Source organism: Onychomys torridus, chromosome 2 (genome assembly GCF_903995425.1).
Source record: "Onychomys torridus chromosome 2, mOncTor1.1, whole genome shotgun sequence".
In the NCBI taxonomy this organism is placed as follows: domain Eukaryota; kingdom Metazoa; phylum Chordata; class Mammalia; order Rodentia; family Cricetidae; genus Onychomys; species Onychomys torridus.
The window spans coordinates 151,027,346-151,052,126 of record NC_050444.1 but is presented as its reverse complement, the minus strand read 5'-3'; the positions used below and the strand labels follow the sequence as shown (position 1 = coordinate 151,052,126).

The following is a 24,781-nucleotide window of genomic DNA, read 5'->3' as shown; positions in this document are numbered from 1 at the left end:
TCCCAATACTCAGTAGGTAGAGGCGGGAGCATTGGTGTTCAAGGTCATCCTTGGTCACATCGCAAGTGCAAGGTCACCTTGGGCTATGTAAGATGCTGGTTCATAACAGCATCCCCCAAACAAAAAACCATATAAATAGAAAATAGCAGCTGAGAAAATGAGGGCATTGGAGAGATGGTAGTTCAGTGGTTAGGAATACTTGTTGCTCCTGCAGAAGATCTGCATTTTCTTCCTGTTGCCCACTTGTTGGCTTACAACCATTTGTAACCCCAGGCCCAGAGAATCTGACACCCTCTTCTGGCCTCCTGGGGCATTGGTATTAGGCATGCATGGGGTATGCATATATACATTCAGACAATACACTCATACAAATAAAATAAGTAAATCTAAAAAAAAATAATGAGCCTATCAAAACCGTATCAGAGTTAAGTGTCAGTGGCTCATACCTATAATCCCAGCATGTGAGATGTTGAGGTAAGAGTTTCTCAGCCTGAGCTACAGAGTAAGACCTCATCCTACAAATACAGAAACGGGCTGGAGCCTGGCACGGTGGCACACACCTTTAATCTCGGCACTCAGGAAGCAGAGGAAGGCAGGTCTCTGAGTTTGAGGCCAGGTTGGTCTACAGAGTGAGATCCAGGACAGCCAGGGTTACACAGAGAAACCCTGTCTTGAAAAACCAAACCAAACCAAACCAGGAGAGGTGTCCTCCAGAGGACCCAGGTTCAATTCCCAGCACCCACATGGCAGTTCACAACTGTCTGTAATTCCAGTCCCAGGGGATCCAACACCCTTTTCTGACCTCCTCAGATATCAGACATGCATGTACAGCAGACACATGCAGACAAAACTCCCTCACACATAAAATAAATGAAATTTAAAAATACAAAACAAACAAAAAAGAAAAACCAGGCCTATGAACATAACAAACCAATGAGCAATGCAACCTCTCCCCCTGGACCCTATACAAGGAAGGACACCAGTGCAGGGGTACAATGGCCACCAGCAGCTGGTGGTGTCCTAGATGGAAGTGTGAAGCACTTGGGACAGTGTCCTAATGTGGGGACTTCAGTGCAGCAGGGAGTAGGGTTTCCTGCTTGGCTTCTTTGAGCTGCTAACTGTTGGGACCCAGCTCCTAGGTGCCTGGGAATGCTAACTGGGCTGTTAGACTCTAAGTACAGCAGGGCCTCTCTGCATCCCTGCCATTGCCTTCACCGAGGCCTCTCTAAACCTTTTGTAGCTGTTCCGTAGCATAACACACATGTATACACACATAGATACACAAACAGTGCTGTGCAAAGTGTCCTGAGATATCTGAGAAATCATATTGGTCATTAGGATCAGAGGGAAACAATCTGATATTGTCAAGGGCCACGTCTGTGTGTGAAGTTGTAGCCAATGACATTGACATAGCTTATGAATTGATTGTCAAGTCAAGAAAACCTGATTTGTGGAAAGACACAATCTGCAGAGTGCTCATGACAGATAACGGGTCCTGTGGGTAGGGGTGTGAGGCGACTACCCACCTACCCCACAGCTCCCCAGAGTTTTCTTGAGTGCGAGCAGCAGGAAATATTAGCTAGAAGGATTTATAGTGTGGAGATAAACAGATAGATAGAAAACACAAGATAGCCTCCAGATAGCCTGGAACCTATTCCAAGGGCCCTGTCTCTGCCCCAGGGTATTTATAGAGACACCAAGGGGTGGAGCAAAAGACCTCCTCCCCCAGCACAGCCAAGTGCAGACCATCTCAGACACCTGCACTCAGGCCCATGGTCCACTCATCCTCTCTATGAGGACCTGCTGGGTAAAGCCACTAGAAACCTGAAAACGGGCTCCCACATAGGGGTGGGCACTGTGCTGGGTGGGGGAAGGGTGCCTCGGGCAGGGACTGGGGCATTCTCTGATCAGGAAATGTGTTTGGTTTTGCTTCTCCTCCAGATCTCAGAAACCCTGTCCTGCCCTGCCTTCCATCCCTTTGTAAAAGAGACAGGAGACCTCTTGGCAGGGATAGCACCATTTATTAAGAAAAGTCAGATAAAGACCACAGGGGTTCCCTCTAGGCCAGGTATTCCAACAGCCACAGTCTGGGCCTGCTTACCCCTCAGTTGGGCCCTCAGGCTTCCAAGTAGGCAGGGCTCTGATCACCCTTCCTCCCCTTCCCAATCTGAGGTCTCGGCTGCCCCCCACCAAGGTACTGGTCTTCCTGATTCCTGCTCCCCCACACCCTGGGCCTTCACCTCCAGAAGAGTGGGGGTACGGCCTGGTGTGCTGGGACTTCATTGCTGGGCTCTGCCTAGCAGGTCGGGGGGGGGGAGAGTTGGTCTTCCTTGCAGCTCCTGAGGGCAGGGCCCTGAGCTGTGTGTGGGTGGTGGTGGTGGTGGTAGGGGGAACGCAGGTGGAAGTGGGCTGGGTGGCGGGGAAGGCTGCCAGGGCCATGGGGTTTCCAGCTAGGTGGAGGTGGAGGAGGCTGGGATATGGCCGGTGGGGAATGAGCTGCCTTCTGCTCCCAGATAGTAGCTCAGACCACTGCAACACCCCCTCCTTCAGTCTGAGAGTGGGGTACCAGGTGGTAAACTGAGGTTGGCACTCAAAGCAATGAGGACTGTCCATAAGACTGCTGAAAGGGGCAGCCTCGCTTTACTTTGAAGTGGGGAAGGGGTTGGAACGGTTCTGAGCCCTACCAGTCATGGTGCCTGACTTCAAGTCCCAGTGGCCTTCTGAGGAAAACCTCTTTCAGTCCACCTACCCTGCCCACCAGCCTTGGGGCTCTGCCCACATGTGTGGGAGCTGGCGCACCCACCCTCCAGTCCAGCCCAGGGTGGTAGCAGCAAGCGTGGCATTGCCTCCGTCTCTTACAAAAAGTCATAATAATATTAATAATAATATACTTGACATTGTCAGGCTGGGTGCTGCCCAGGAGTCCGTGGGAGGCAGGCGGGTGCCTATGAGGGGCAGGGACGTGTATGGGCCCCTGTTTGGGTGTGATGCTGCAGGTCCACGGGTTGTGCGGGTGGGCCTCCAGGCCGGGCTGAGTGAAGCACCAGATTCTTGATACAGCCTGTGATCCCAGAGGAGAACTTGCCCCTGGTCAGTGTGGCCACATCTGGGGCACCACCTATGGAAGAGGAGCGAGACAGTGGGTGAGTGGTGGAACCAGAGAGGCAAGGAAACCAGACTCCTCCCCTGCCTGCCTCAACGCCCTGCTGAGCACTCACCAATGTAGACCATATCCTTGGTGTTGACTGCCACATTAGGACCTGGGGACCGGCCGCTGACCAGCTCCTCACCGTCTACTTGGAGGGAGCCTCTCTGGCCCTTTCTGCAGTGTGACAGGGTCAGGCCCCTTACCCTGAATTCCCATCCTCCACAAAGGCTCTCCCCTTGTCATTGACATTCCCTGGAGAACAAATCTGGCCCCTGCTTGCTCTCAGCTCTCCCCTTTCCTGCTGGCCACCTTCTGAGGCCCATCCTCAGGTTTCCTCTCTTTGAAAAGCCAAGGCTGGGCTCACACTCGGGATCTTCTTGCCTCCACCTCCCAAGTGCTGGGATCTCAGCTGTGTACCACCACCCTGAACCAGAATGGGGCTCTCTGTACGGCCAGGAGCTGGGCTTACCAGCAGGGTGCCCTTCCCACATCAGCTTCTCATTCTGTCTCTCAGATCTCCAAGCCTCCTCCTCCTTGCCGTACCCCGCCCCCGGGAGAGGGGGGTTCCTGGTCCCATGCCCATCTCTGCTCCCATCCCCCAGTGCTGGGCTGGACCGCTTACCGCAGCGCTGTTACCCGATGCCACTCGCCATCATTGATGGGGTCTTCTGAGACAAGACTGGCCTCCCCACTGCCCAGTTGGTAGCTGTAGCATCAGAGACCCACGAAGGTGTGAGTTTGGGGTGGACAAAAGGTGGAAGGTACAAATGGTCCTGGGGGTGTGTGTGGCTAGGGCACCTGGAGCAGCAGCTTCCCGTGGGAAAAACCAGGGATGGAAGAGGGTATGGAGGTGCTAGGGCTTACCTGAAGACAAGAAGGCCATCTTGTAGTCCAAGGCTGATGAAGTCCTTGCTGTGTGTGGTCTCTCTCACCTGCCAGGGAAGCACAGGGTCTCTAGGGTCCCACACTGGAGAGCTGGGACCCTGAGGGCTATATAGTCTCAGCCTTCCTCGTACTACACTTCCCCAACCAGGAGGCCAGTTTCCAGCTCCAGGAATCTCAAGACTCCTAGTTGAATGTCCACTCACCACACCCTGCCAGAGCAGGAGGCCATTGGCTGTGGTGGTCTGAACCTCAAATTCAATGGTCTCAGGTGCTTCAGGAAAGCTAGGGGGTACAGGGAAGATAGGGCAGGAAACAGTGGGTCAGGAGAAGCCTCAGTCTCAGACGCCAGTTAACCCTGCTGGACCCGTAAGTCAACAACACCTGTCTTACCTCCTGGAGAAGATGTTGCCAGGGAGGCCTAGGAAGCCGTTGTCATAAAAGTAGGCTCCATACTGCCCAGGAGCATCTGTGCGGGAGTGCAAGACGGTGGGTGTGCATCCCTGTGCCTCCTTATTTTTACTTATCAGTAATTATTATTGTGTTTGTGTATATGATGTGTGTGTGAGTGTGGGCATAATCGTGCCACAGAGTGTGTGTGTGTGTGTGTGTGTAGATCAGACAACTTTTAGGGGTCAGTTCTCTCCTTTCATTGTGAGTTCCAGAGATCAAATTCAGGTCATCGGGTACCTAGATTTTTTAATCACCCCCCCTCCCCTGCCAGACAGGGTTTTTCTGTCTAGCTGTCCTGAAACCCACTCTGTAGACCAGGCTGGCCTCAAACTCAGAGATCCACCCGCCTCTGCTAGGATTGAAGGTGTGCGCCACCATCGCCCAGCTCACATTTTTACTTTTTAAAAGAAGGGCCTACTTCTCCTCTCCCTCTCTTCCTCCCATGCCCCCAAATGTATTTAATTTTCTGTGAAGGAGCCTTTTGTTGGCATCTATGTTTATACCATATGTGTACCTGGTACCCACAGAACTCAGAAGAGGGCATGAGAGTCATGTGAGTGCTGGGAACTGAACCTGGGTCCTCTGAAAGAGAAGCAACTTGACCACCTTGCTATCTTTTATTTTATGGCTTGGAAAGATGGCTCAGTGGAAAAGAACCTGCTGTTCTTCCAGAGATTCTGGGTTCAATTCCCAACCCCCACATGGCTTTACAACTGTCTATAAGTCCAGTTCCAGGGGATCTGAGGCAACAGACACACACATGGTACACATACATGCATGTTAGGCAAAATGCCCATACACATTAAATAAGAATTAAAAAAAGATTTATATTTTTTTTAAATTTATTTTTATTTTATGTTTTTTGAGACAGGGTTTCTCTGTGTAGCCCTGGCTGTCCTAGAATCCACTCTGTAGACCAGGCTGGCCTCAGATTCATAGAGATCCACCTGCTTCTGCCTCCCAAGTACTGTATTTTATGTGTGTGTTCATATCAGTGCTTGTGGAGGTTAGAAGAGATGGTCAGATCCCCTAGATTGGGAGTCACAGGTAGTTGTGAGCTGCCTGATGTGGGTGGTGGGAACTGAACTCAGGTCTTGGTAGGAGCCTCAAGCACTTTTGAGCCATGTCTCTAGCCCCCACACATTTTTGCTCTTAAGTATATGGAATTCCAGAGAATGAGTCCTGAACGGTTCAAAGGTGGCACACAATAGATGCTGGCTGACTGAAGGAACTGATGTAGAGTGCTTCAAAGGCCTGCCCAAGGTCACTTTGCCAATAAGTTGTGTGTCACTCTGTCCCTCTTTGTTCCTTCCTATCTGTGCCCAGTGAGCTCCTCCATGGGAGGAAAAGAGGCCGAGACCCAGACCAAGAAGACGGACGAGGCCACCCATTTGCCCAGCTGGCTACAGGGAGTACGTACCATTGCCTCCACTGCCTTCAAGGTGCCAGTCAGATTCCACTATGCCATAGCCAGGGCCTGTGGGGAAGGGTGGGATCTAGCTGACAGACACAGATACCCAGTGACTGTGTCTGTCCCCAGAGGAGGGTGGAGAGCAATTAATGATGCGTACCTAGTTGGCAGTGTGGACCAGAGAAGCCAGGGAGACAGAAGCAATAGGTACCGCGGCAGGTGCCACCATTCAGACAAGGCTCTTGGAGCTGGCAGGGGTTCTCCTCATGCTCACAAAGGTCTCCTGTGGGCCAAGGCAAAGGTGGGTGGGCAGGAGTTAGTTGTCCTCTGACCGTTGGACTGCTGGTCCCATGCCCTGCTGTGTCCTGGGCTGGCTCTGGTACCTTTAAAGCCATCTTGACACAGGCACTGGAACTCATATTCGCCCGCAGGCATGCATGTGGCACCATTACGGCATTGCTGGCGCTCACAGGGGGAGCTGTCATAACACTGTCCTACACCGTGGCTGCCCAAGAAGTTGTAGGTGAGGTCCAACCGCTTGCCATTCACAGATACCTGGCATAGGAGCACCAAGGGACGCATGGGGTGTGGGAGGCAGAGAGACATGGGTGTGCCAGCAGAGTAAGAATGTGCTAGAGAGTATCTGGGACGTCAGGCAGGCAGGCAGGGGCGTGAAAAGTGGCATAGGTCCACGAGTGTGGAAGGGAGGCCTTGAAGCTGAGTATCTCCTGTGTAGCCAGTCCCCAACAGGACTTGAAAGTGGCTACTATTATTCCGATTTTGAAGGAACTGACTCAGCAGAAAAATGTGTGGTCCCAGGGCCCTGTGCGTGGCAGGTGGTCCCACAATGAACCCTTCCCTCCCACTGTTCCTCTGAGGGTTGCTCCTCACCTCGCCCACACAGCCATGGAAGTGAGCACTCATATTGATGGCTGGGGACAGCTGTATGGATGGCTCCACACCACCCAGGTAGAGCAGCGTGTGCAGGTTGAGACCCTGGCTCTTCCCTGGTGAGGAGCGCAGCACAGGCCGCCCTCCATCCACCTGCAGGCTGCCATCTTTGTTGAGGCGCTCTGCAGACACTCGGTGCCAGCGTCCCAGGGCCAGCGGGTCAGAGCTCCGGAGAACAGCCAGACCTGATGTGACCATAGGCAGCATTGGGTAGTGGAGGGACCCTGAAACTCTCTCACTCTAGGATGTGATTAACGGGACACTTCTCCTAGATTTGAGGAATCTCTGCTGAGGAGTTTGTGGTGAGGGGTGGCCTTAAAGTCACAGAGAAGTAGGCAGGAACAGACCTCAGAAGGTCTGGCTCCTGATCTTATCCCCTCTTGCCTCCTAGCAATATGGTGACCCAAAAATAGTGCAGAGCTTGGCACCCAGACTCATCCACACATGGCACCCAGTGCTTACCTGACCCTAACTCATAGCGGAACTCCAGGTGGCCATCGACCATCGCTAGGGACACAAAGTCTTCCACGGGCCCACTCTTGCCCCCACTGAACAGCAAGATCCCGTTAGGTTCCAGTGGCTTGAACTCCACATCCAGGCGTAGCTCATGGTGCGTATTGGTGAGAGCCGGTAGGACCAGGTAGGAGCCAATGCCAGACATAGATGGGGTGGTCACCGTCACACCTGTAGCAGCCATAGCTTAGCTGGGAGCGGTGGGGATAGCAGAGCCCTGGGCAGGAGCCCCTCCCCCTCCCATTCCCTACCAGAGGCCCGGGACCAGAAGATTCCCGGGAAGACAGAAGTCCTCTTGGGGAACACCAGGTAAGGGACTCAGGCTAGACAGGAGTATGGCCAGTTGATTTTGACATCTTCTTGCTTTAGACTAACTCACAGGACTTTTTATAGTCCCGGTGTGCCTTGTATGATGTCCCCAGCCATCACAGAGAACAACACTCACCTTCCTCACACCTCATCCCTGACCGTCCCAGGTGGCAGCGACAGGTGAAGCCTCGACCATCTGGCCGGTTCACACAGGTGGCGTCAGGCCCACAGGCCTCTGGAGACATAGTCAAGAGCAGGGAGATAACTCAGCAGAGGAGATTCTTATGCCTAAATTCTGCCTCTCACATCCTTGGGGACTTTGGCTCTTAGGGCTAAGCCAGCCTGGAAGGACTGACCAGGTCCAAAGTGGGGGCACAGTCAAAAGAAGGATACTGTTAGAGAGGACCCCTAGGGACAGCTGTGGCATTGTGTGACTGTACCTGTGTTGATTTCTGCTTTTAGGCAGTCTTGCTTTGTAGCTGTGGCTAGCCTGGAACTCACTAGGTAGTTCAGTCTGGCTTTGAACTGGTACATGATCCTCCTGCCTGTGCCTCCTGAGTGAGTACTGGTGGTATTATAGGTAAGTGGCCATCTAGCATGTGCAAGGCCTTGGGTTCAATCATAGCACATACATACACATACAAGACTGCACCTAGGTAAGAGTGTAGGGTATGTGTGCCTGACTCATGTGATGGCGAGGCAGTTAGAGGCCTAGATGGCAGTGTCTGGGCTACAGAGAGAGGTTAGTTACCATCCTGGGAGGGGTCTTAAGTTCTTGAGGAGGAGGAATGGAGAAGTGGGGCGGGGTCCTCACCTGGGTGGCAGTGCAGTGCCTGTGAATGCTCACAGCGGCTACCAATGAAGCCAGGAGGGCAGACACAGGTGTAGCTGGTGCTTTCAGAATCATGGCACTGGCCTCCGTTCTGCAAAGCAGCCACAGACATCAAGCCAAGAAGACCACAGCCCTCACCCTCCCTTTCTCCCCCACCAGGGACAAGCCATGGCTCAGGGCAGCCGGGGAGTGGTGTATGAAGAGCCACCTGGCAGGGTCGGTCCTGGCAAGTAGGGCAGTGGGAGATGCCATGTGTTGTAAGGTTGAAGTCATGGAAGATGATCTCTTCGCCTTGGATGTGCAGCTCACGTATACAGCCTGAAGGGCAGGGCAGGATTTGGGAAGGCAGGATGAACATATGCAGGGGGGTGGGAAGCTGCGGTCCACATCTATTGTGCCCCTCTTAGCTTGTGGGGTTCTATGACCAGCTAGGAAGGTTTAGCTGGGGAGTGGGGAGAAGGAAGGCTCACCTATAAAGCCGCTGTTGAGCCCAGCCTTGGGGATAGCACTGTAATCAGGATAGCCACCCAGATACAGCTCCTCATTCAGGTCCAAGCCTTGGAATTTGCCCTGTGGAGGTGGGTGCATCATGTCTAGCTATTGGGGTAGGTACAGGCTGGGAACTGGAGACATAGGACAGGCTGGGTCTCACCTGGGAGGTTCCATTAACAGGAGCCAAGTTGCCCACAATCAGAGATCCATGAGTGAGGCTTCGTAGCAGGGTCACGGTGTAGAACTGGCCTAGGGTCAGTGGTGTGGGGTGGCGGATAGTGGCCATGCCAGAGCCTGCATCAAATCTGCTCCGTAGGGTGGGACAGGGGCAGGAGAGAGTGTTTGTAAGTGCAGCCCAGGCAGGCCCAGGCTGGGCAATGGGATCCAGAAGAAGGATATATATCATCATTCCCTGTGGTCCTGGCTCTGAAGTTTCTGTCTGATTTGTTTTCCCTGCATTGCCCAACCCAGCCTATGCCTACCTCTTCCAAAAGTTCTCTCCCTCACTGCCTTTCTGTGGGAGCATCTCCAGAGCAGGCTTTTAGAACTGGGAGAATTCTCTGCTCTAAGGTCCTGCAGCCTAGTGCCTGGCTTTTGCCTTTGAGATGACCTTGCTTTTCTTTGTTAGGGTTTGGCTCCCCCAGCTAGAGTGGACACTCCTATAGGGTACAACCTAACTTGTTCTGTTCATACCTGTAATGTGCCTAGCACATGGCGAGAGTCAAGCAAGTAATTATTGGATGGATGAATGATTGGTGAGAGGATGAATGGATGGATGGATGGATGAATGGATGGATGGATGGATGGATGGATGGATGAGTAGATGAACAGGTGATGTGAATGAATGGATGAAGATGGATGGATGGATGAACAGATTGATATATAAATGGGTAGATGGATAGATAGATGGGTAGATGATGGATGGATGGATGAGTAGATGAACAGGTGATTTGAATGAATGGATGAAGATGGATGGATGAACAGATTAATAGATAAATGGGTAGATAGATAGATGGGTGGATGGATGGATGGGTAAATGGATGGACAGGTGGATAAATGAATGGATAGATGAAAGAGATGGATAGATGAATGAATGAATGAACAAATAGATGGATGAATGAGTGAATCCTGCCTACAGTAGTGTTAAGCTTTTGAAAGATCCCTCCTCTGCTTGCCCAGGATATGGTGCCTCCTCCAGTAGACTGAGTGGTCATTAAGGGTAACAGCCATAACTACTCTTTCTGTAGATTCACCATAGTATAACTCAGCCTAAAGCAGAATATGTCCAACTAAAACCTGGGTCCAGTCTCCAGCCCATCCCTCCCAGAAGATAGGGAGGTAGATATCTCACCGGAACTCGGGCCTTCCACCCACGAGGCCAAAGGAGATGAAATCAGGCTGCCTGTTGGCGAGGTTGGTGGGACTCCTTGAGATCCGCTTCTGCCCATTGTACAGTAGCATCCCTGGAGGGAATAGCAGTGTGACAGCCTTCCCTCTGGTCACCAGCTCTCTGTCACTCTCACCTAAGCTCCTGTGCCAGTGGTTCTCAACCTTCCTGATGCTATGACCCCTTAGTACAGTTCTTTACGTTGTGGTGACCCCCAATCATGACATTATTTTGTTGCTACTTCATAACTGTAATTTTGCTACTGTTGTGAATCCTAATGCAAACATCTGCTATGCAGATGGTCTTAGGCGACCCCTGTGAAAGGGCTGTTTGATCCCCGAAGGGGTCATGACCCACAGGCTGAGAACCGCTGGCCTGAGCCTTTCCACTCTATGATGCCTCACTCTGGAATGTGGCCAGGAACCTCACAGTCAGTCACCTGAGGAGAAGAGGTTTGCCAAGAGTTCCTAGATAGGATCTGACTCTTTGGGCATGCAGCCTTAGAGTGTGTCTGAAGGACGAGAGAGGCAGACACTCACCTGAGTAGAGAATGAGGCCTGGACAGTGAAAGTGAGAGATCAGCAAGATGAGAGGATGAGGGGAGAGAGAGAGAGAGAGAGAGAGTGAGCCATCAGATAAAAAAGAACATTGAGCAGGACAGGACGATGGGCCAGGAGGGCTGGGCACCAAGGCACCCACACAGCAGGACCAGGTAGAGGCCAGAATGTCACAGAGGAGGGAGTGAGAAGCAAGGAGGCAAGAGAAACCCAGTGGACTCTGGATACAACAGGGCTTCTGCCAGGGTCCCTACCCTTCCCCAGGACAGCCTCCATACCTACTAGGTGCCTGCTTACCATCTGCAGAGTCTGGCCGGAAGGTGATCTTGATATCAAACTTCCTGTAGGCGTCTTTGATGGTGGGAAGTGGCAGGAAGGAGTGGGGTGTCTGAGTAAAGTAGGGCACCACTCGCTCTGCAGAGAGAAGACTGTCAGAGAGACACCTTCTGTGCCCTGGGTTGGCATATCTTGCCAATTAGGGCTGGAGCTGTCCTACCTGGCACCTGTAGATAGGCGAAGGCTTTGACCTTGCCCTGCCGGTTGGTGGCTGTGCACACATAGGTCCCGGCGTCCTGGGGACGAACTGATGGCAGCATCAGCATGTTGTTCTCCAGGCGGCTGTCAGGTGGCAGGTCACCATCCACCTGTAAACATTGGCACTGAAGGCTTGGCCTTGGCTCATGCCCCTACTCTGCTCCAGGCCCATCTTTAAATTGGGCATTTCTTCTTGACCAGGTCCTGTGGTACCGAGTTGGCTCAGAGCTGGTCCTGGCCTGGAGGAGTGGCTGGCACTTGCTGAACATTTACCTTGCTCCAGGTGATGGCAGGAGTTGGGTAGCCCGAGACCATGCATGGGAAGACTGCTGCAGAGCCAACAGGCACTCGGACCTCTGGGAGAGTTGAGATCTGTGGCAAGGCTGAGGGGACAGACAGAGGCCATCCATGTGATACATCCACCAACTTTGTGCTACCTTATGCTTTTCTAGTCTTCATTTTACTCTGGGAGAGAGGCACTGTGTCCACTGTACAAATGGAGGTGTGTGGGGGGGACTATGGCTGGTCATTCCTGGTTGGACTGAGGGGACCAGGTAGAGTTGCAGCTCAGGTCTAGGCTGGCTGATATCACTTCACGCCTGAGCAGACATCTGTACAGCAGGGATCTGAGAACAGGACACTAGGGTGGTGTAGGTGAATTGGTAGGGAGTAAGTCTCAGAGTTTGGGGTAAACGGAATTGTCTTTAAAGAAAACAGGTTTGTGTCTACTGCCTACCTTTAGTAAGTGCTTTACTTCTATGGTATCTTTTTATTTATTTATTTTAAAATTACATTTATTTATTTGTGTGTTTATGTTTGTGTATGTGGGCACATGCCATGCATGTGTATGGAAGTCAGAGAACAGCTTTCAGGAATCGGTTCTCTCCTTCCACCATGAGGGTCCTGAAGCTTGGCAGCAAGTGCCTTTACCTCATCTCTACCCCCCTTTTTTAAAAAAAGGTTGGATCTCTCATAGCCCAGGCTGATCTCTACCCACTCTGTGTAGCATAGGGTGGCCTTAAACCTATGATTCCTCTTGCCTTCACCTTGGAGATGCTGGATTATAGGTGTATGTTTATTTATTTTGAGATGTTGTCTTATAACTATGTAGCCCAGGCTGAGTGCTCGAATGGCAAGTTTTTGTCACTACTCTCGGTTTCACATAGTCTGTTTCTGTAAAGTCTACCATCGGACTAGGGTGTGGGTCTCCTCCATCGGACTAGGGTGTGAGTCTCCTCCATCGGACTAGGGTGTGGGTCTCCTCCATCGGACTAGGGTGTGGGTCTCCTCCATCGGACTAGGGTGTGGGTCTCCTCCATCGGACTAGGGTGTGGGTCTCCTCCATCGGACTAGGGTGTGGGTCTCCTCCATCGGACTAGGGTGTGGGTCTCCTCCATCAGATGAGGGTATGGGGCTCCTCCATCAGATGAGGGTATGGGGCTCCTCCATCAGATGAGGGTATGGGGCTCCTCCATCAGATGAGGGTATGGGGCTCCTCCATCAGATGAGGGTATGGGGCTCCTCCATCAGATGAGGGTATGGGGCTCCTCCATTAGAGTAAGGGTTACTTTTCCTCCTCTTTCTACCCCTAACTGGACTGGAACTCGATATGCAGACCAGGCTGGTCTCAAACTTACAGAGACTGGCTTGCCTCTGCCTCTTGAGCCAGCAAGCCCAAGAATCCACCTGTCCCTGCCTACCCAGAATCCTTGGATTAAAGGCATGTACCACCACACTAGGTCTACTTTTTCTTCTAGGTCTACTTTTTCTTCTTGATAGCCTTTGGCATGCAGCCTGCTCAGACAAACACTCACATTTATTCATTTGCTGGGAAAGCTGTCTCTAAAATATAGATCCCCAGGATAGCACAGAAGGAGTGATGTAGCAAGATGGAGCTGGCAGCACCTCAAGGTCCTATCCCTCCCCTGTCCCTTCCATAGTCCCTAGTGGTCTCTACCTTGTACGAGCAGCAGCACATGGGACTGGGTGGTACCAGCAGCATTGGTGGCCATACAGCGGTACTGTCCTGCGTCAGCCAGCTCCACATGGGCAATCCTGACGACATTTCCACTTTGCACGATGCCAGGCCTTAGGTGTCCTCCAACTTTGCTCCAAGTTACCTGAGGCTTCGGGTTACCCAGTGCCAAGCACTCCAACTCCACTGAGTGGCCGACTACCACGGAGTGCACAGAGGTGCGGACGTTGATGAGCACTGAGGGTAAGGCTGGAGGAGAGGCAGAGTGGTGAGCGAGGCTCAGGGAGGTCAAGGTGGGGAGGTCAAGTCTGGGAGGATGGCTTAAAGCCCTAGGCACTCAAACATCTGGCTTGCTTTGCATGTGGCCATTCACACATGCAATTGTTAAGCTTCTGTTTGTTCATGCACTCAAGTAGCTGAGCACCCACTCCTACGCCCATCTCCCTTCTTTCCTTGCCATACTTGTCATGGCCATTACTCCATGCAAGGTGCAAGAGAGGAAAATAGGGTAATTCTCTCTATCACACACATTTACAGCGTTTCCCTTGGAGCAGGGGCAAACCCCACCACCGTTCCTTTCTATCTCTGGCCCTGCCCTTAGCAGAGGCCTGAAGCCACCTCTTACCGTGAACAATTAGCTGGGCACTGGCCTGGGCTTGTCCCCAAGGCCCATGGGCATGACAGACATATTTTCCTTGGCAGCTCTGGTCTATGTTCTGGATTCTGAGAAGAAAGAGAGATGACATCAGAAGGAAAGCCATGGGAAATGTTTTGCAGCTGTGTGAGTTAAAACAGAGGCTGTTGATGAGATGATTCACTTGCCCTTAAGTCAGGTGATCTGAGTTTAATCCCTGGGTCCCACATGGTAGAAGCAGAGAACTGATTCCTGCAAACTGTCCTCTGATCTACACACACACACACACACACACACACACACACACACACACACACACTGACATGTACATGCCGACACGTACACGTACTTAATTACTTAAACAAACAAACAAACAAACAAACAAATAAAACCAAATAGGAGACAGACCGGAACCCAGGGCCAGTGCCAGTGACCAGGATGCAGGTGGACAGGGTGGTGCAAACCAATTCATCTCATCTATGTATCCATCTATTATGTATCCATCCATTCATCCATTATCCATCCATCCATTATCTATCTATCTGTGGTATTGGGGATTGAACTTTAGGCCTCACACATGCCAGGACACTGCTCTACCAATGAGCTACATTCTCATTTGATTTTCACTTTATTTGGAGACACGCTTTCAACTAGGTTGTCCAGGCTGGCCTAACTCACTCTGTAGCCTTGAACTTACGATGCTCCTCCTTCAGCCTCCCCATCATAACCCTGTGCCCTGAGGCCTGGTTCCCACGCCCATCTCAGACACAGATTTCTTGCTCTAAGGCTCACTGTCACACTGACTCAAGGTCCCACTGTGACCGAGCTGCAGATCTCTGGCCCCAGTTTCTTGCCTTAAATAACAGTAATGCAGAGTTGTTGGGCACAGTGGCTGACATCTGTAATCCCAGTACTTGAGAGGCTGAGGCAGGAGGATCACAGCTAGTTAAGAGGCCAATTAGACCTACACGGTGAGTTTCAGGCCAGCCAGAACTACAGAGTAAGATCTGGTCTCAGAAATACCAAAATACCAAAACCAAATAATACCAAAAGCCAAACCAAACCAGAACAGAAGGAACACAGGCCACTGTTAACAGATGGCCTTCCAGGCACCAGGAAAGCACTAAGCATTTTAAAGACACCAGCACTTCAATTTCCTAACTTATTGAGCATTGTAAGGCTCCAAGAGGCCAAGCAGCTCACTCAAGGACATTGCTCTGTCATGGGCTCCACAGGCAGGTAAAGTGACTTAGTCCCACTGAGCATTCGGCTGGGGAGTACCTGAGTCCAGTCCACATCCCCCACCACTCACCGGAGGACTCCATCCTGTACACTGTATCCAGGAGGCAGCTGACCTCCATCCTTGAGCCAGCGAAGGTGTGTGCCTTGCTCATTGGGCACAGCACAGTGAAACTCAACGCTGGCCCCGATGTTCTTGGTCTCTAGCTGAGGAGTGACTTGCACAATGGGTGTATATCCAACTGGGATGGATGTGTTATGGAGCTCACCAGAAGGGCCTGTGGAGACATGTGAGATGGATTGATTGATTGATTGATTGCAACTTGAACTTTGAACTTTGGATTTTCCTGCCTGAATGCTGGGATCACAGGCACATGTCACCACATCTAGTTTACGTGGTGCTGGGGATTGAAACCAGGACTCAGTGCATGTTAAACAGGCACGTATAGGGTTTTGAGATGAGGTCTCTCGTCTGTTGACCAGAAGAGTACTTGAACTCCTAGGCTCACAGGCTCCCTCACCTTAGTATCTTGATGAGCTTGGACTAAGGTCCACAGCATCACACATGACACCTGTGGTTCTTTTGTACATACGTATGCACCACATCCCTGACACAGCAGGGTACCAGGATACTCATCTCAACACTCAAGGGACATTCTTCTGATAGCCTCTCTAGCCAGACAACAGAGTCCTTTCAATACAGATCCATTCATCTGCTTGTTCTCACATTCATTCATTCAATGCACATAAGGGCCAGTATGAGGTTGGGCTTTGCCTCTCAGAGTCTGGGCCCTTGGATAAGGAAGGTGGTCTAAGGCATAAATGGCTGGGAGGGAGATTTTTTTTTTCTCTTTATGTATGAAAAATATTGAGGTTCAACATGAGCTAACTTAGCTGAAGTTATCTCTGATGTCACAGTCCAGGCTCTTGACCAGTAAGCTAGGTGCCTCCTACTTTCTAGACATTTGTGTCCAAAGGCTTGTGTGGCTCTGTAGGAGCCCACAGGGATGTAAGAGTCTCCATAGATACACTAGGGTCCTAGGCCTGTAGGAGGTGGCCCTGTCACGTATTCGCTGCTGTTTGTCAAATGCTTATTTCCTTTTCTCTGGGCCTGTGGTGGACAAGCTCAGGCTTTCTGGGATTATAGGGTCCAGGCCTTGCATTGAGCATCATTCTTGCCTGGCAGTTGAGGTAACTTTCCTGGCCAGTACAAAGCAGGGCAGCAAGTGGCCTGAAAGGTAGGGAGCTGCGAGCAGTAATGGAGGGAAGGTCTTCCTGGCTAAGGAAGCCACCTCAGGCCTTAGGGAAGGACACTACAGAGGGGTAGTGTCCTTTGTATCCAAAGTGTACATGGTCAAGAAGAGCCCTGCAGGGAAGCGGATGCCTGGCTTCCCACCGAGACTCCGGTTGCTTACCATGGACCAGCACCAGGGCAAAGGCCTCAGCTGAGCCCACTTTGTTGGAGACCTGGCAGCGGTATCGGCCAGAGTCCGCAGGGCCCAAGGGCTCCAAGTGCAGCAGCTCGTTCCTGACAACAGCCCTTTTAGGCAGGACACCAGCCATACGGCTCCACTGGAAGGTGAGTGGGGGTGTGCCATGAGCCAGGCATTGCAGCTGAACCAGACTCCCTGGCTGCACCGAGGTATGCTCTGGAATGATCGTAGCGTATGGAGGACCTGGAGGACATGCACAGAGATCAGGTGGGGAGGCCAGACATCAGGATCATAGTAGGGAGCTGGATCTAGGTAATGTAATTAAGCTTCTAGGGCCCAAGAGGAGACATGGGTGGCAGTTAGGACAGGCTCTGGAGTCCTCTGGATGGGTAGAGATCCTGGGGTTCTACCCAAAGAGGGGCTTTTTCAGGGGAACAGAGACCTCCACATAACGCTGACAGAAGTCCAAGGAGAGGGTATGGGAGACTTACTCTCCACATGCAGGACGACGGTGGCTTCAGCATGCCCCGCAGAGTTGGTGGCATTACAGATGTACTGGCCTGAGTCCTGCTGGGCCACCCGGGGAATGACCAGTGTGTTGTCTTCTATCTGGTGCTGCCAGGGCAGTGGGGAGCGCAGCTTGGACCAGTGGATGGCAGGCGGGGGGTTGCCTATGGGGTTGAAGATGCCATTGGTCACTAGGTTGCTCCAGGGACCAATCAAGTGTGGGAATGATAGGAAAAGGTTCTAAGTGACCTCTCCTTCCATGGATCTGGCTAAGTGGATGCTTCCTGGGTATGACATCATCTTCAGATGAATTCAAACCCCAGAGCAGTACTGCTCTGCCTTTCTGTGGGACCCACCACACCTGTGGCTGAGCAGTGTAGCATGGCCGTGTGTCCAGCCTCCAAGGTCAGCTCAGCTTCTTCAACTTGGACCTGGGGGGCACCTGGGACCACAGTGCCAGTGTCCACGATCACCTCCACCTGCTTCTGTGCTGTTCCAAGGGCATTCTGGGCTAGGCACACATAGGTGCCTGCATCTGATGGTTTAGCTGATGAAATCTAGAAGAAAACGGTCTGTTTTTGGGGTACCCAGAAGAGAACACTGATATCGATCCCTTCCTTTGTATTTTGGTTATTGTTTTTGTTTTCTGAGCTAGGGTCTCATGTAGCCCAGGCTGGCCTTGAACTCTATGTTTGGTGACAATCTTGATTTCCTGATCCTCCTGCCTCCACACCCTGAATGCTTCAAGTACAGGTACATGCCACCATGATTTGTTTACATAGTTCTGGGGACCGAAGCCAGGATTTGGTGCAGGGTAGACAAACACTTTCCCGACTGAGCTACAACCCCAGATGCCTTCCGTTGTTTTTAGCTCCTGTGTGCTGCTGGAAGGCCTGCTTTCACAAATTCCCATGAGTCCACCTGTATGCTTAGCCACCAACCTACCCATCACTCAACTACCCGTTCACATAGGCTTTGGAGTCATTCTTTCTTCCTTTCCTTCTCTCTTCTACCCACCAACCTCTTCTTCTCCTCTGTCCATCTGCTTATGCTCTGTCTAGGCACCTGCTTCAGTCAACTCCTAGGAAGGACCTCAGACCCAGACATGAAGCAGCCCCCACCTCACCTTCAGCATCGCGTGGCTATTCATAAGCCCATATATCCGTGGCTCCAACTTCAAAGGGGTGCCGAGTCGGGTCCAACGGGGGGAAGAGCGGGGTTCCCCAGAACTGATGCACTCCAGGGTGATGTCCTTACCCAATTTCACATGCACAGGGCCCTCAGGGAGCACAGACACTATAGGAGACCCTGTGGGAGGAATAGCAGAGCTGTGGGTTACACCCGAATCACAGTCCGCAGCAGAATACCATACTTATGTGGACATTGACTTAGAGGGCTGGCAGTGGCGGCGGCGGGGCAGATTTTAAACCTGGACAAGCTGGACTGGCAAGGGGGTAGAGTCATGGGTTTTTGTCTCTCACCATGCACATTGAGATTGACGACGCTCTGGGCCACACCGTAGGCATTGGAAGCCACACAGCGATAGGCTCCATGGTTGCTGGGCCGGGTGCTCATGATAGTAATGACGGAGCCATTGGGGCTGATGTGGATGTTGTCTGCAGGGTTGCATTGGGAAAGTGTGATGGTTAGTGTTAGCTGTCCCTTGACAGGATCTAGAACCACCTAGGAGACAGGCCTATGAGCGATTATCGAGATTAGGTTAACTGGAATGGGAAGACTCATGTTAACTGTGGAGAAAGCTCTTCCCTGGGCAGGGAATTCTGAACTGCATGAAGAAAGAGTGAGCAGAAGACGGGCATTCATTCATCCCTCCCTGCTTCCTGGTCACGGGTGTCTCGTGACCAGCTGCTTCCAGCTCTTGCTGCTGCCTTGATTTCCCTGCTTTGATGGAGCATAACCCCCTAGCTGTGGCCTGATAATAAGTGCCGTTTTTCCCCCCAGACCTGCTTTTATCAGGGTATTTAATCACATCAACACTAAGGGAGGGAAGGTAGGGAGGGATAGCCCACTGTTGATCCTTTGGGCCTGGGCATAGGACTCAAAGTCACAGATGGCAGGAAGTGAGAGCCCTTGGAGTCCCCTAGGTCCTGCACCATCCATCACTACATGGATGGGTTCAAGCCTCACTCAGGGCCACTCAAGAACATGGTATGGACCCAGCTTTGTGTCCTGACCCTGCCACCCGATGGCCCTCCCTCCTGCCTCCAGCCCAGGCAGCTGGCCACTCACCCTCCAGCACTTGGTTCCCTGTTTTCCACTCAAGGCTGATGGGCGCAGCTCCCTCGTGGATAAGGCACTTGAAACTGGCATCTTGGCCCTGTTGCACTGTGATGCTGGGTGGCTCAATGGAGATGACAGGGCTCCTGAGACCTGGATGGAGTCCAAGGGTCCGATTCTAGGCTCAGTAGGGTGGGCTGGCCACACTCAGGTAGGTTGGGCCTGGGCTCCAGGCCCCCTCCCCGACTCCAGGCATTTCCCCATACTCACGGTAGGAAGACCCTGCACTGGGTGGGACTGTGATTATGAAGGAAGCTTCATGCTCAGGGTGGGAGCTACCAACCACTTGGCACACATATTCGCCAGAGTCAGCAGGGGAGATATGGTGGAGCCTCAGCAGAGAGCCATGAGTCTGCCAGAAGAGGAAGAGAAGGAAGCCATCAAGGGTTCTGGAGATGAAGTAAGTTCCCAAGCAAGGCTTAGGAGCCAGGCCTGCAGCTGTGGGCTAAAGGGGCTTCCTACACAGAATCTCTGAAGTCCGGCCCATTCTCTTTACTGCTAGCTGAAATGTAATGCTGGGAGGGAAGGCCTGACGGATACCTGGTTCCCATGATCCCATGAATGCTGGGTACAGAGGAAACTACAGGAGGAGACCTTGGCTGCCCTGGGCTTCTCCCCACCCTGACCGAGTACCTGGTGTTGTGCAGGCAGGCTGCCTCCTCGTTTGTACCATGTGACACGGGCATGGGCCTGCCCTGGTACCACACAGTTCAGATCCAAAGTCTGCCCTTCAGCCACGTGGGAGGAGGAGGACTCTATATAGATAGGCTGGACCAGTTCTGGGGCTGCAGGCACAGAGATGGGGAACAGTCAAGGCTCCTGGGGTGAGGGCAAGGATCTAACTGTGGTGATCTTCTTGGAGATGACATGGCTGAGCCACATCAACCAAGGAGGTCTCCCTTCCCTGAGTCTGAGGTTTCTTGCTGAGAACCAGGACTGGGTTCCCACTGACTGAGGGTGATTGAAGGACTATGGACCCAGACAGATCATGGGAACTTTGACTTGGGTGGGCTTGATCCTCATCCATAGGAAAGCCAAGAATAATGCCATGCCTGGCCAACTACACCAACAATTACCTGAATTTTCAAAACTCAGTATGGGCTACAAAGTGAGGCCTTGTCTTTAAAAAAAAAAAAAAAAAAAAGAAAGAAAGCAACCACCACAAAACCTACCAAAATAAAAGCCCTATGTGAGAAAACAAGGCCAGGAAAGCACTGTCCCCAAATTTATCCACAGCTTCATGTCACTTACCAGGGATGGGGCTGGGGTTAGAGGCCTCAATGGTGACTGGGATAGAAGCCTCCAGGGTACCTGAGCTGCCAGTCACTTGACATGAGTACTCGCCAGAGTCCTCTGTGGACACATAGTTCAGCCTCAGCATATGGCCATGGACCTGCACAGAGGAGGGAAGATGGGGAAGGGCTGAGAAGCCTCCATATGTCCCACTCTGGGCTACACAAAACCCCGCTTCTTATGCAATAGACAGTAGAGTTTAGGAAGCAGGGTCTTGAAGTGGTGCCCTCTCTTATATCAAGGTGCTGGGTACTGGTGGTGACCCTGTTGTGCCCAGTCTGTTTGGTAAACCCTTGCCAAACCTAGTGGCTGGACAATGTTCCCCAAACTATGGCTGACTGCTTAGGGCCACCCTCAGGAAATGATCGTTGGGGCTGAGGAAGAGGGGCACATGCTGCTCTTTCCAGGCTCTGTACCTGGTGCCCGATGGGCAGGCTGCCTCCATGTTTGTGCCATGTGACCTGGGCATGGGCCTGCCCAGGAACCACACATCTTAGATCCAGGGTCTGCCCCTCAGTCACTCGGGAGGAAGAGGTCTCGATGCGGATGGGCGGGACTTCACCTGGGACCAGGGCACAGCTAGCGGTCAGTGGCCAAGGCTGTTCAGCCTCTTCCCGGGTGCCCTATTGTACAGGCTGGATTCGAGGGGGAGTATGGCTTCTCTTCCTTTCTAGGCCACTCAGACTTGGAAGGTAGGAATCCCTGAGGATGGGGGCCCCTCTTTCTCTTAGCCCCACCCCCAGGCAACCTTGTGCTCCCAGAGTCACTTGCCAGGCCCCTCCACAGAGTCACTGACATTTCCCAGTCTCCAGTAGGTGGTAGCTAAGAACTCAGCCCTTGGGGTCAGACTGCAAGAGCTCAGCTGCTAGCATGGCCACTTATTGTGTGATCTTTGGGAAGCTACCTCTGTGTCTCCATTTCCCCAACCGTAAAACAGAGAACAATCATCCTTGCCCCAGAGCTAACAGGATGAAATGTGGTTAACATGTCTATCATGAGGATTGGTGTCTGGGCATCTTAGAACACAGGCATCACATCTGATCACAGTTTCCATCATGCCTGGGTCCCTGCCCACCACCCCGTCAGTTTCTTAGCCCCACTCTAGTAATAACTGCCATGAACCTCAACAGGTCTGAGGTGCCCTGGTTGTTAATATACCACAGCTAATAGATCCACTCATTAAGACAGATCTCAAATGATCTCTAACAGCTTGACAGGGCAAGCCCAGGCTTTAGGGACCTCACTGGATTACCTATACAACGAGACAGTAGAGGGTAAGAACCCCACTAGCAAGAGCCCCACTCTCCTTTTTCCATTGAGGACCGCAATGTGGAGAGGCCAAGTTCTTTGTGTGACAGCTCCAGGTGTCTCCAGATGGGGACACTGGGACCCAGGTCCACTGATACCATACTCGAAAGCTTGTGTTCTCAAGCCCATGAGAGAGAAAGGACCTATACCCTTGGCCCTCTGTTCTGGAACAGTGAGGGAAGGCAAGAGACAGGAGGCCGAAGTCTAAGATCAGACGCCTGCTGTCTCCAGGTCTCAGAGAGCCAGCCTTTCTTTTGCCCTTCTCAGCTGCTGTTTTCCCTCCCTGGTCTCTTTTTCCAGAACCATACAGGGATTCTCACCAGGGACATGGACATTAGAGGGAGATGCTGAAACAGAGACCAAGACTGAAGCTTCCAGAAGGCCAGAGCTGCTCAGAACGCTGCACACATACTCGCCCGAGTCATCCGGGGTCACCTGCTGCAGCTGCAGCCTTGAGCCATGGGCCTGGTCAGAGGTGAAGACAGGGGAACAGGGGTGAGGTGTCAACCAAGAGGCCTGGAAGGTGGGGAGCCAGGGTCCAGTCTCCAACCCAGGTGCGTGAGGCACCCCCACAGGGGTCTCATGCCTCCTTTCTGGGCAGAGCACATCTGGACTTCCGGCCAGCATCTCTCTCATCTCTCTTCCATTTCATACCTGATGGTGAACAGGGAGGCTGCCTCCTTTCTTGTGCCATGTGACCTGGGCATGGGCCTGTCCAATGACCACACAGTTCAGATCCAGGGTCTGTCCTTCAGCCACTTGTGAAGAGGAGGCCTCGATTCTGATAGGTGCAGCACTGGTTGGGGCTGAGGACAGAGATGAGCAGGTTGGTCTGAGTCAGATTCTCGAGTGGGCTTAGGAGCCACGGAACAGCATAGCCCATGGCAGTTTCAACTATCCCTTGGCAAGCACCAACAGGGTGCCAGGCACTACTCTAAGGGCCCATATCCTTGACTAACTCACTTAATCCTCACAATTCTGTATCCCGAGATGATGGAAATATCCTTTTATGAGCATTTTAATTTTGGGGTTTTTTTTGTTTGTTTGTTTTTGTTTTTTTCAAGATAGGGTTTCTCTGTGTAGCTTTGATCCTTTCCTGAAACTTGCTTTGGAGACCAGGCTGGCCTCAAACTCACAAAGATCCGCCTGCCTCTGTCTCCCTAGTGCAGGGATTACAGGTGTGAGCCACCATGCTCGGCATAAGATGAAGTGTGTGTGTGTGTGTGTGTGTGTGTGTGTGTGTGTGTGTGTGTGTGTGTGTGTGCCAGAGGTCAACCTTAGGATAACAAGCATGCAACATCGCATCCAGCTTTTTGTTTGTTTGCTTGTTTTTCTGAGACAGGGTTTCTCTGTGTAATAGTTCTGACTGTCCTGGACTAGCTTTGTAGACCAGTCTGACCTCAAACTCACAGAGATCCAAGTGCCTCTGCCTCCAGAGTGCTGGGATTAAAGGCCTACACCACCACCACCTGGCCACATCTAGTTTTTTGTTGTTTTTTTTTTCCCCCCAGAGCTGAGGACCAAACCCAGGGCCTTGCACTTGCTAGGCAAGCGCTCTACCACTGAGCTAAATCCCCAATCCCCATCCAGTTTTTTTATGCGGGCGCTAACTCAGATCCTCGTGCGAGCATGGCTCGTACTTTACTGATGCCGCTATCTGCCCAGCCTACAAATCAAATTTCTTTGTTTTCATCTGCAGTACTTGGGTTGAACCTAGGGTCTTTTGCATGCTAGGCAAGCGCCCCAGCATGGAGCCACACCCCTAGCCCCCTTCTCACTTTGGCTTTGAGATAGGGTCTCACTAAGTTGCATAGGCTGGCTTTGAACTTTTGATTCTCCTGTGCTAGCTTCCCAACTAGCTGAGATTATAGGCCTTTGCCACCGGACTTGGCTTATTAACTGTAATCGCCCCACAAGGTTAGTGGGGTTCCATTGAGACAGTGAAGTGTTATGAGGTAGGAGTGATCTGTGTCCCCATTTCATTGTCAAGGAGACTGAGGCTTCGAGCGAAGGGTTGCTTATTCCGTCCTGGAGCGACACAGCAGGATTTGAACACAGACACTTTTTCTAAACCCTTGCTCTCACCTATACCCTGGTCTGTGCGCTTCGGCCCCAGGCTCTTCCTAGGGAACTGTGTTTCCCTGTTCTTCTCCTGAATCAGGAGTATACTCACCAGAGAGGCTGTTGGTGTTGGGGGAGACCAAGATCATGATGGAGGCCTCCCGGGCATCGATGTTGTTGTTGGCTCGGCACACGTACTCGCCGGAGTCTTCCAATGACATGTGGTGTAGCAGTAGATGAGAGCCATGGACCTGGGACAGGGGGGGAGAAGACCGACAGAGCTCGAGTCAGCAGCCACAGGGCCCCCACTGACTCCGGCTTCCCTTGCTAGGCCTGCTGGGGCCATCTTGTTTACTTTTGTGTATATGTGGTTTTTGTGAGTGTGTATGTATGTGTGTGAGTATGGTGTGTGTGTGAATATGTATGTGCTGGTTCACATGCCTGTACCTGCGTGTAGAGGCCAGAGGAGGGCATTAGATGTTCTCTACTATGTCTGCCTTGGTCCTTGGAGACAGGGTGGGTCTCTCTGTGAACTAGGGAGTGTTTTGCCAGCTAGACTGGCAG

The 24,781-nt window shown here is 52.1% G+C and overlaps 1 protein-coding gene across 1 annotated transcript in view; it reads right to left on the bottom strand.

Moving 5' to 3' along the window:
- Positions 1-2,001: 2,001 nt before the first annotated feature.
- The window catches only part of Hspg2 (heparan sulfate proteoglycan 2), a 100,822-nt gene continuing 78,042 nt past the window's right edge, over positions 2,002-24,781 (bottom strand). Inside the window, exons 62-97 of the mRNA XM_036178762.1 lie at positions 24,330-24,468; positions 22,811-22,962; positions 22,477-22,621; positions 21,265-21,410; positions 20,807-20,948; positions 20,189-20,340; positions 19,766-19,907; positions 19,508-19,648; positions 18,739-18,873; positions 18,384-18,565; positions 17,619-17,814; positions 17,242-17,421; positions 16,733-16,993; positions 15,391-15,595; positions 14,070-14,167; positions 13,427-13,693; positions 11,743-11,852; positions 11,432-11,579; positions 11,233-11,349; positions 10,343-10,454; positions 9,152-9,296; positions 8,970-9,069; positions 8,708-8,817; positions 8,482-8,590; positions 7,804-7,902; positions 7,308-7,529; positions 6,786-7,030; positions 6,278-6,449; positions 6,055-6,177; positions 5,904-5,960; positions 4,424-4,499; positions 4,237-4,315; positions 4,013-4,080; positions 3,771-3,854; positions 3,219-3,322; positions 2,002-3,118 (exon numbers count right to left, since the gene is read on the bottom strand). Coding sequence (XP_036034655.1) covers positions 2,946-3,118; positions 3,219-3,322; positions 3,771-3,854; positions 4,013-4,080; positions 4,237-4,315; positions 4,424-4,499; positions 5,904-5,960; positions 6,055-6,177; positions 6,278-6,449; positions 6,786-7,030; positions 7,308-7,529; positions 7,804-7,902; positions 8,482-8,590; positions 8,708-8,817; positions 8,970-9,069; positions 9,152-9,296; positions 10,343-10,454; positions 11,233-11,349; positions 11,432-11,579; positions 11,743-11,852; positions 13,427-13,693; positions 14,070-14,167; positions 15,391-15,595; positions 16,733-16,993; positions 17,242-17,421; positions 17,619-17,814; positions 18,384-18,565; positions 18,739-18,873; positions 19,508-19,648; positions 19,766-19,907; positions 20,189-20,340; positions 20,807-20,948; positions 21,265-21,410; positions 22,477-22,621; positions 22,811-22,962; positions 24,330-24,468 — 5,136 coding nt within the window. The 3' untranslated portion in view covers positions 2,002-2,945. The remainder of the gene's footprint in view (positions 3,119-3,218; positions 3,323-3,770; positions 3,855-4,012; positions 4,081-4,236; positions 4,316-4,423; positions 4,500-5,903; positions 5,961-6,054; positions 6,178-6,277; positions 6,450-6,785; positions 7,031-7,307; positions 7,530-7,803; positions 7,903-8,481; positions 8,591-8,707; positions 8,818-8,969; positions 9,070-9,151; positions 9,297-10,342; positions 10,455-11,232; positions 11,350-11,431; positions 11,580-11,742; positions 11,853-13,426; positions 13,694-14,069; positions 14,168-15,390; positions 15,596-16,732; positions 16,994-17,241; positions 17,422-17,618; positions 17,815-18,383; positions 18,566-18,738; positions 18,874-19,507; positions 19,649-19,765; positions 19,908-20,188; positions 20,341-20,806; positions 20,949-21,264; positions 21,411-22,476; positions 22,622-22,810; positions 22,963-24,329; positions 24,469-24,781) is intronic.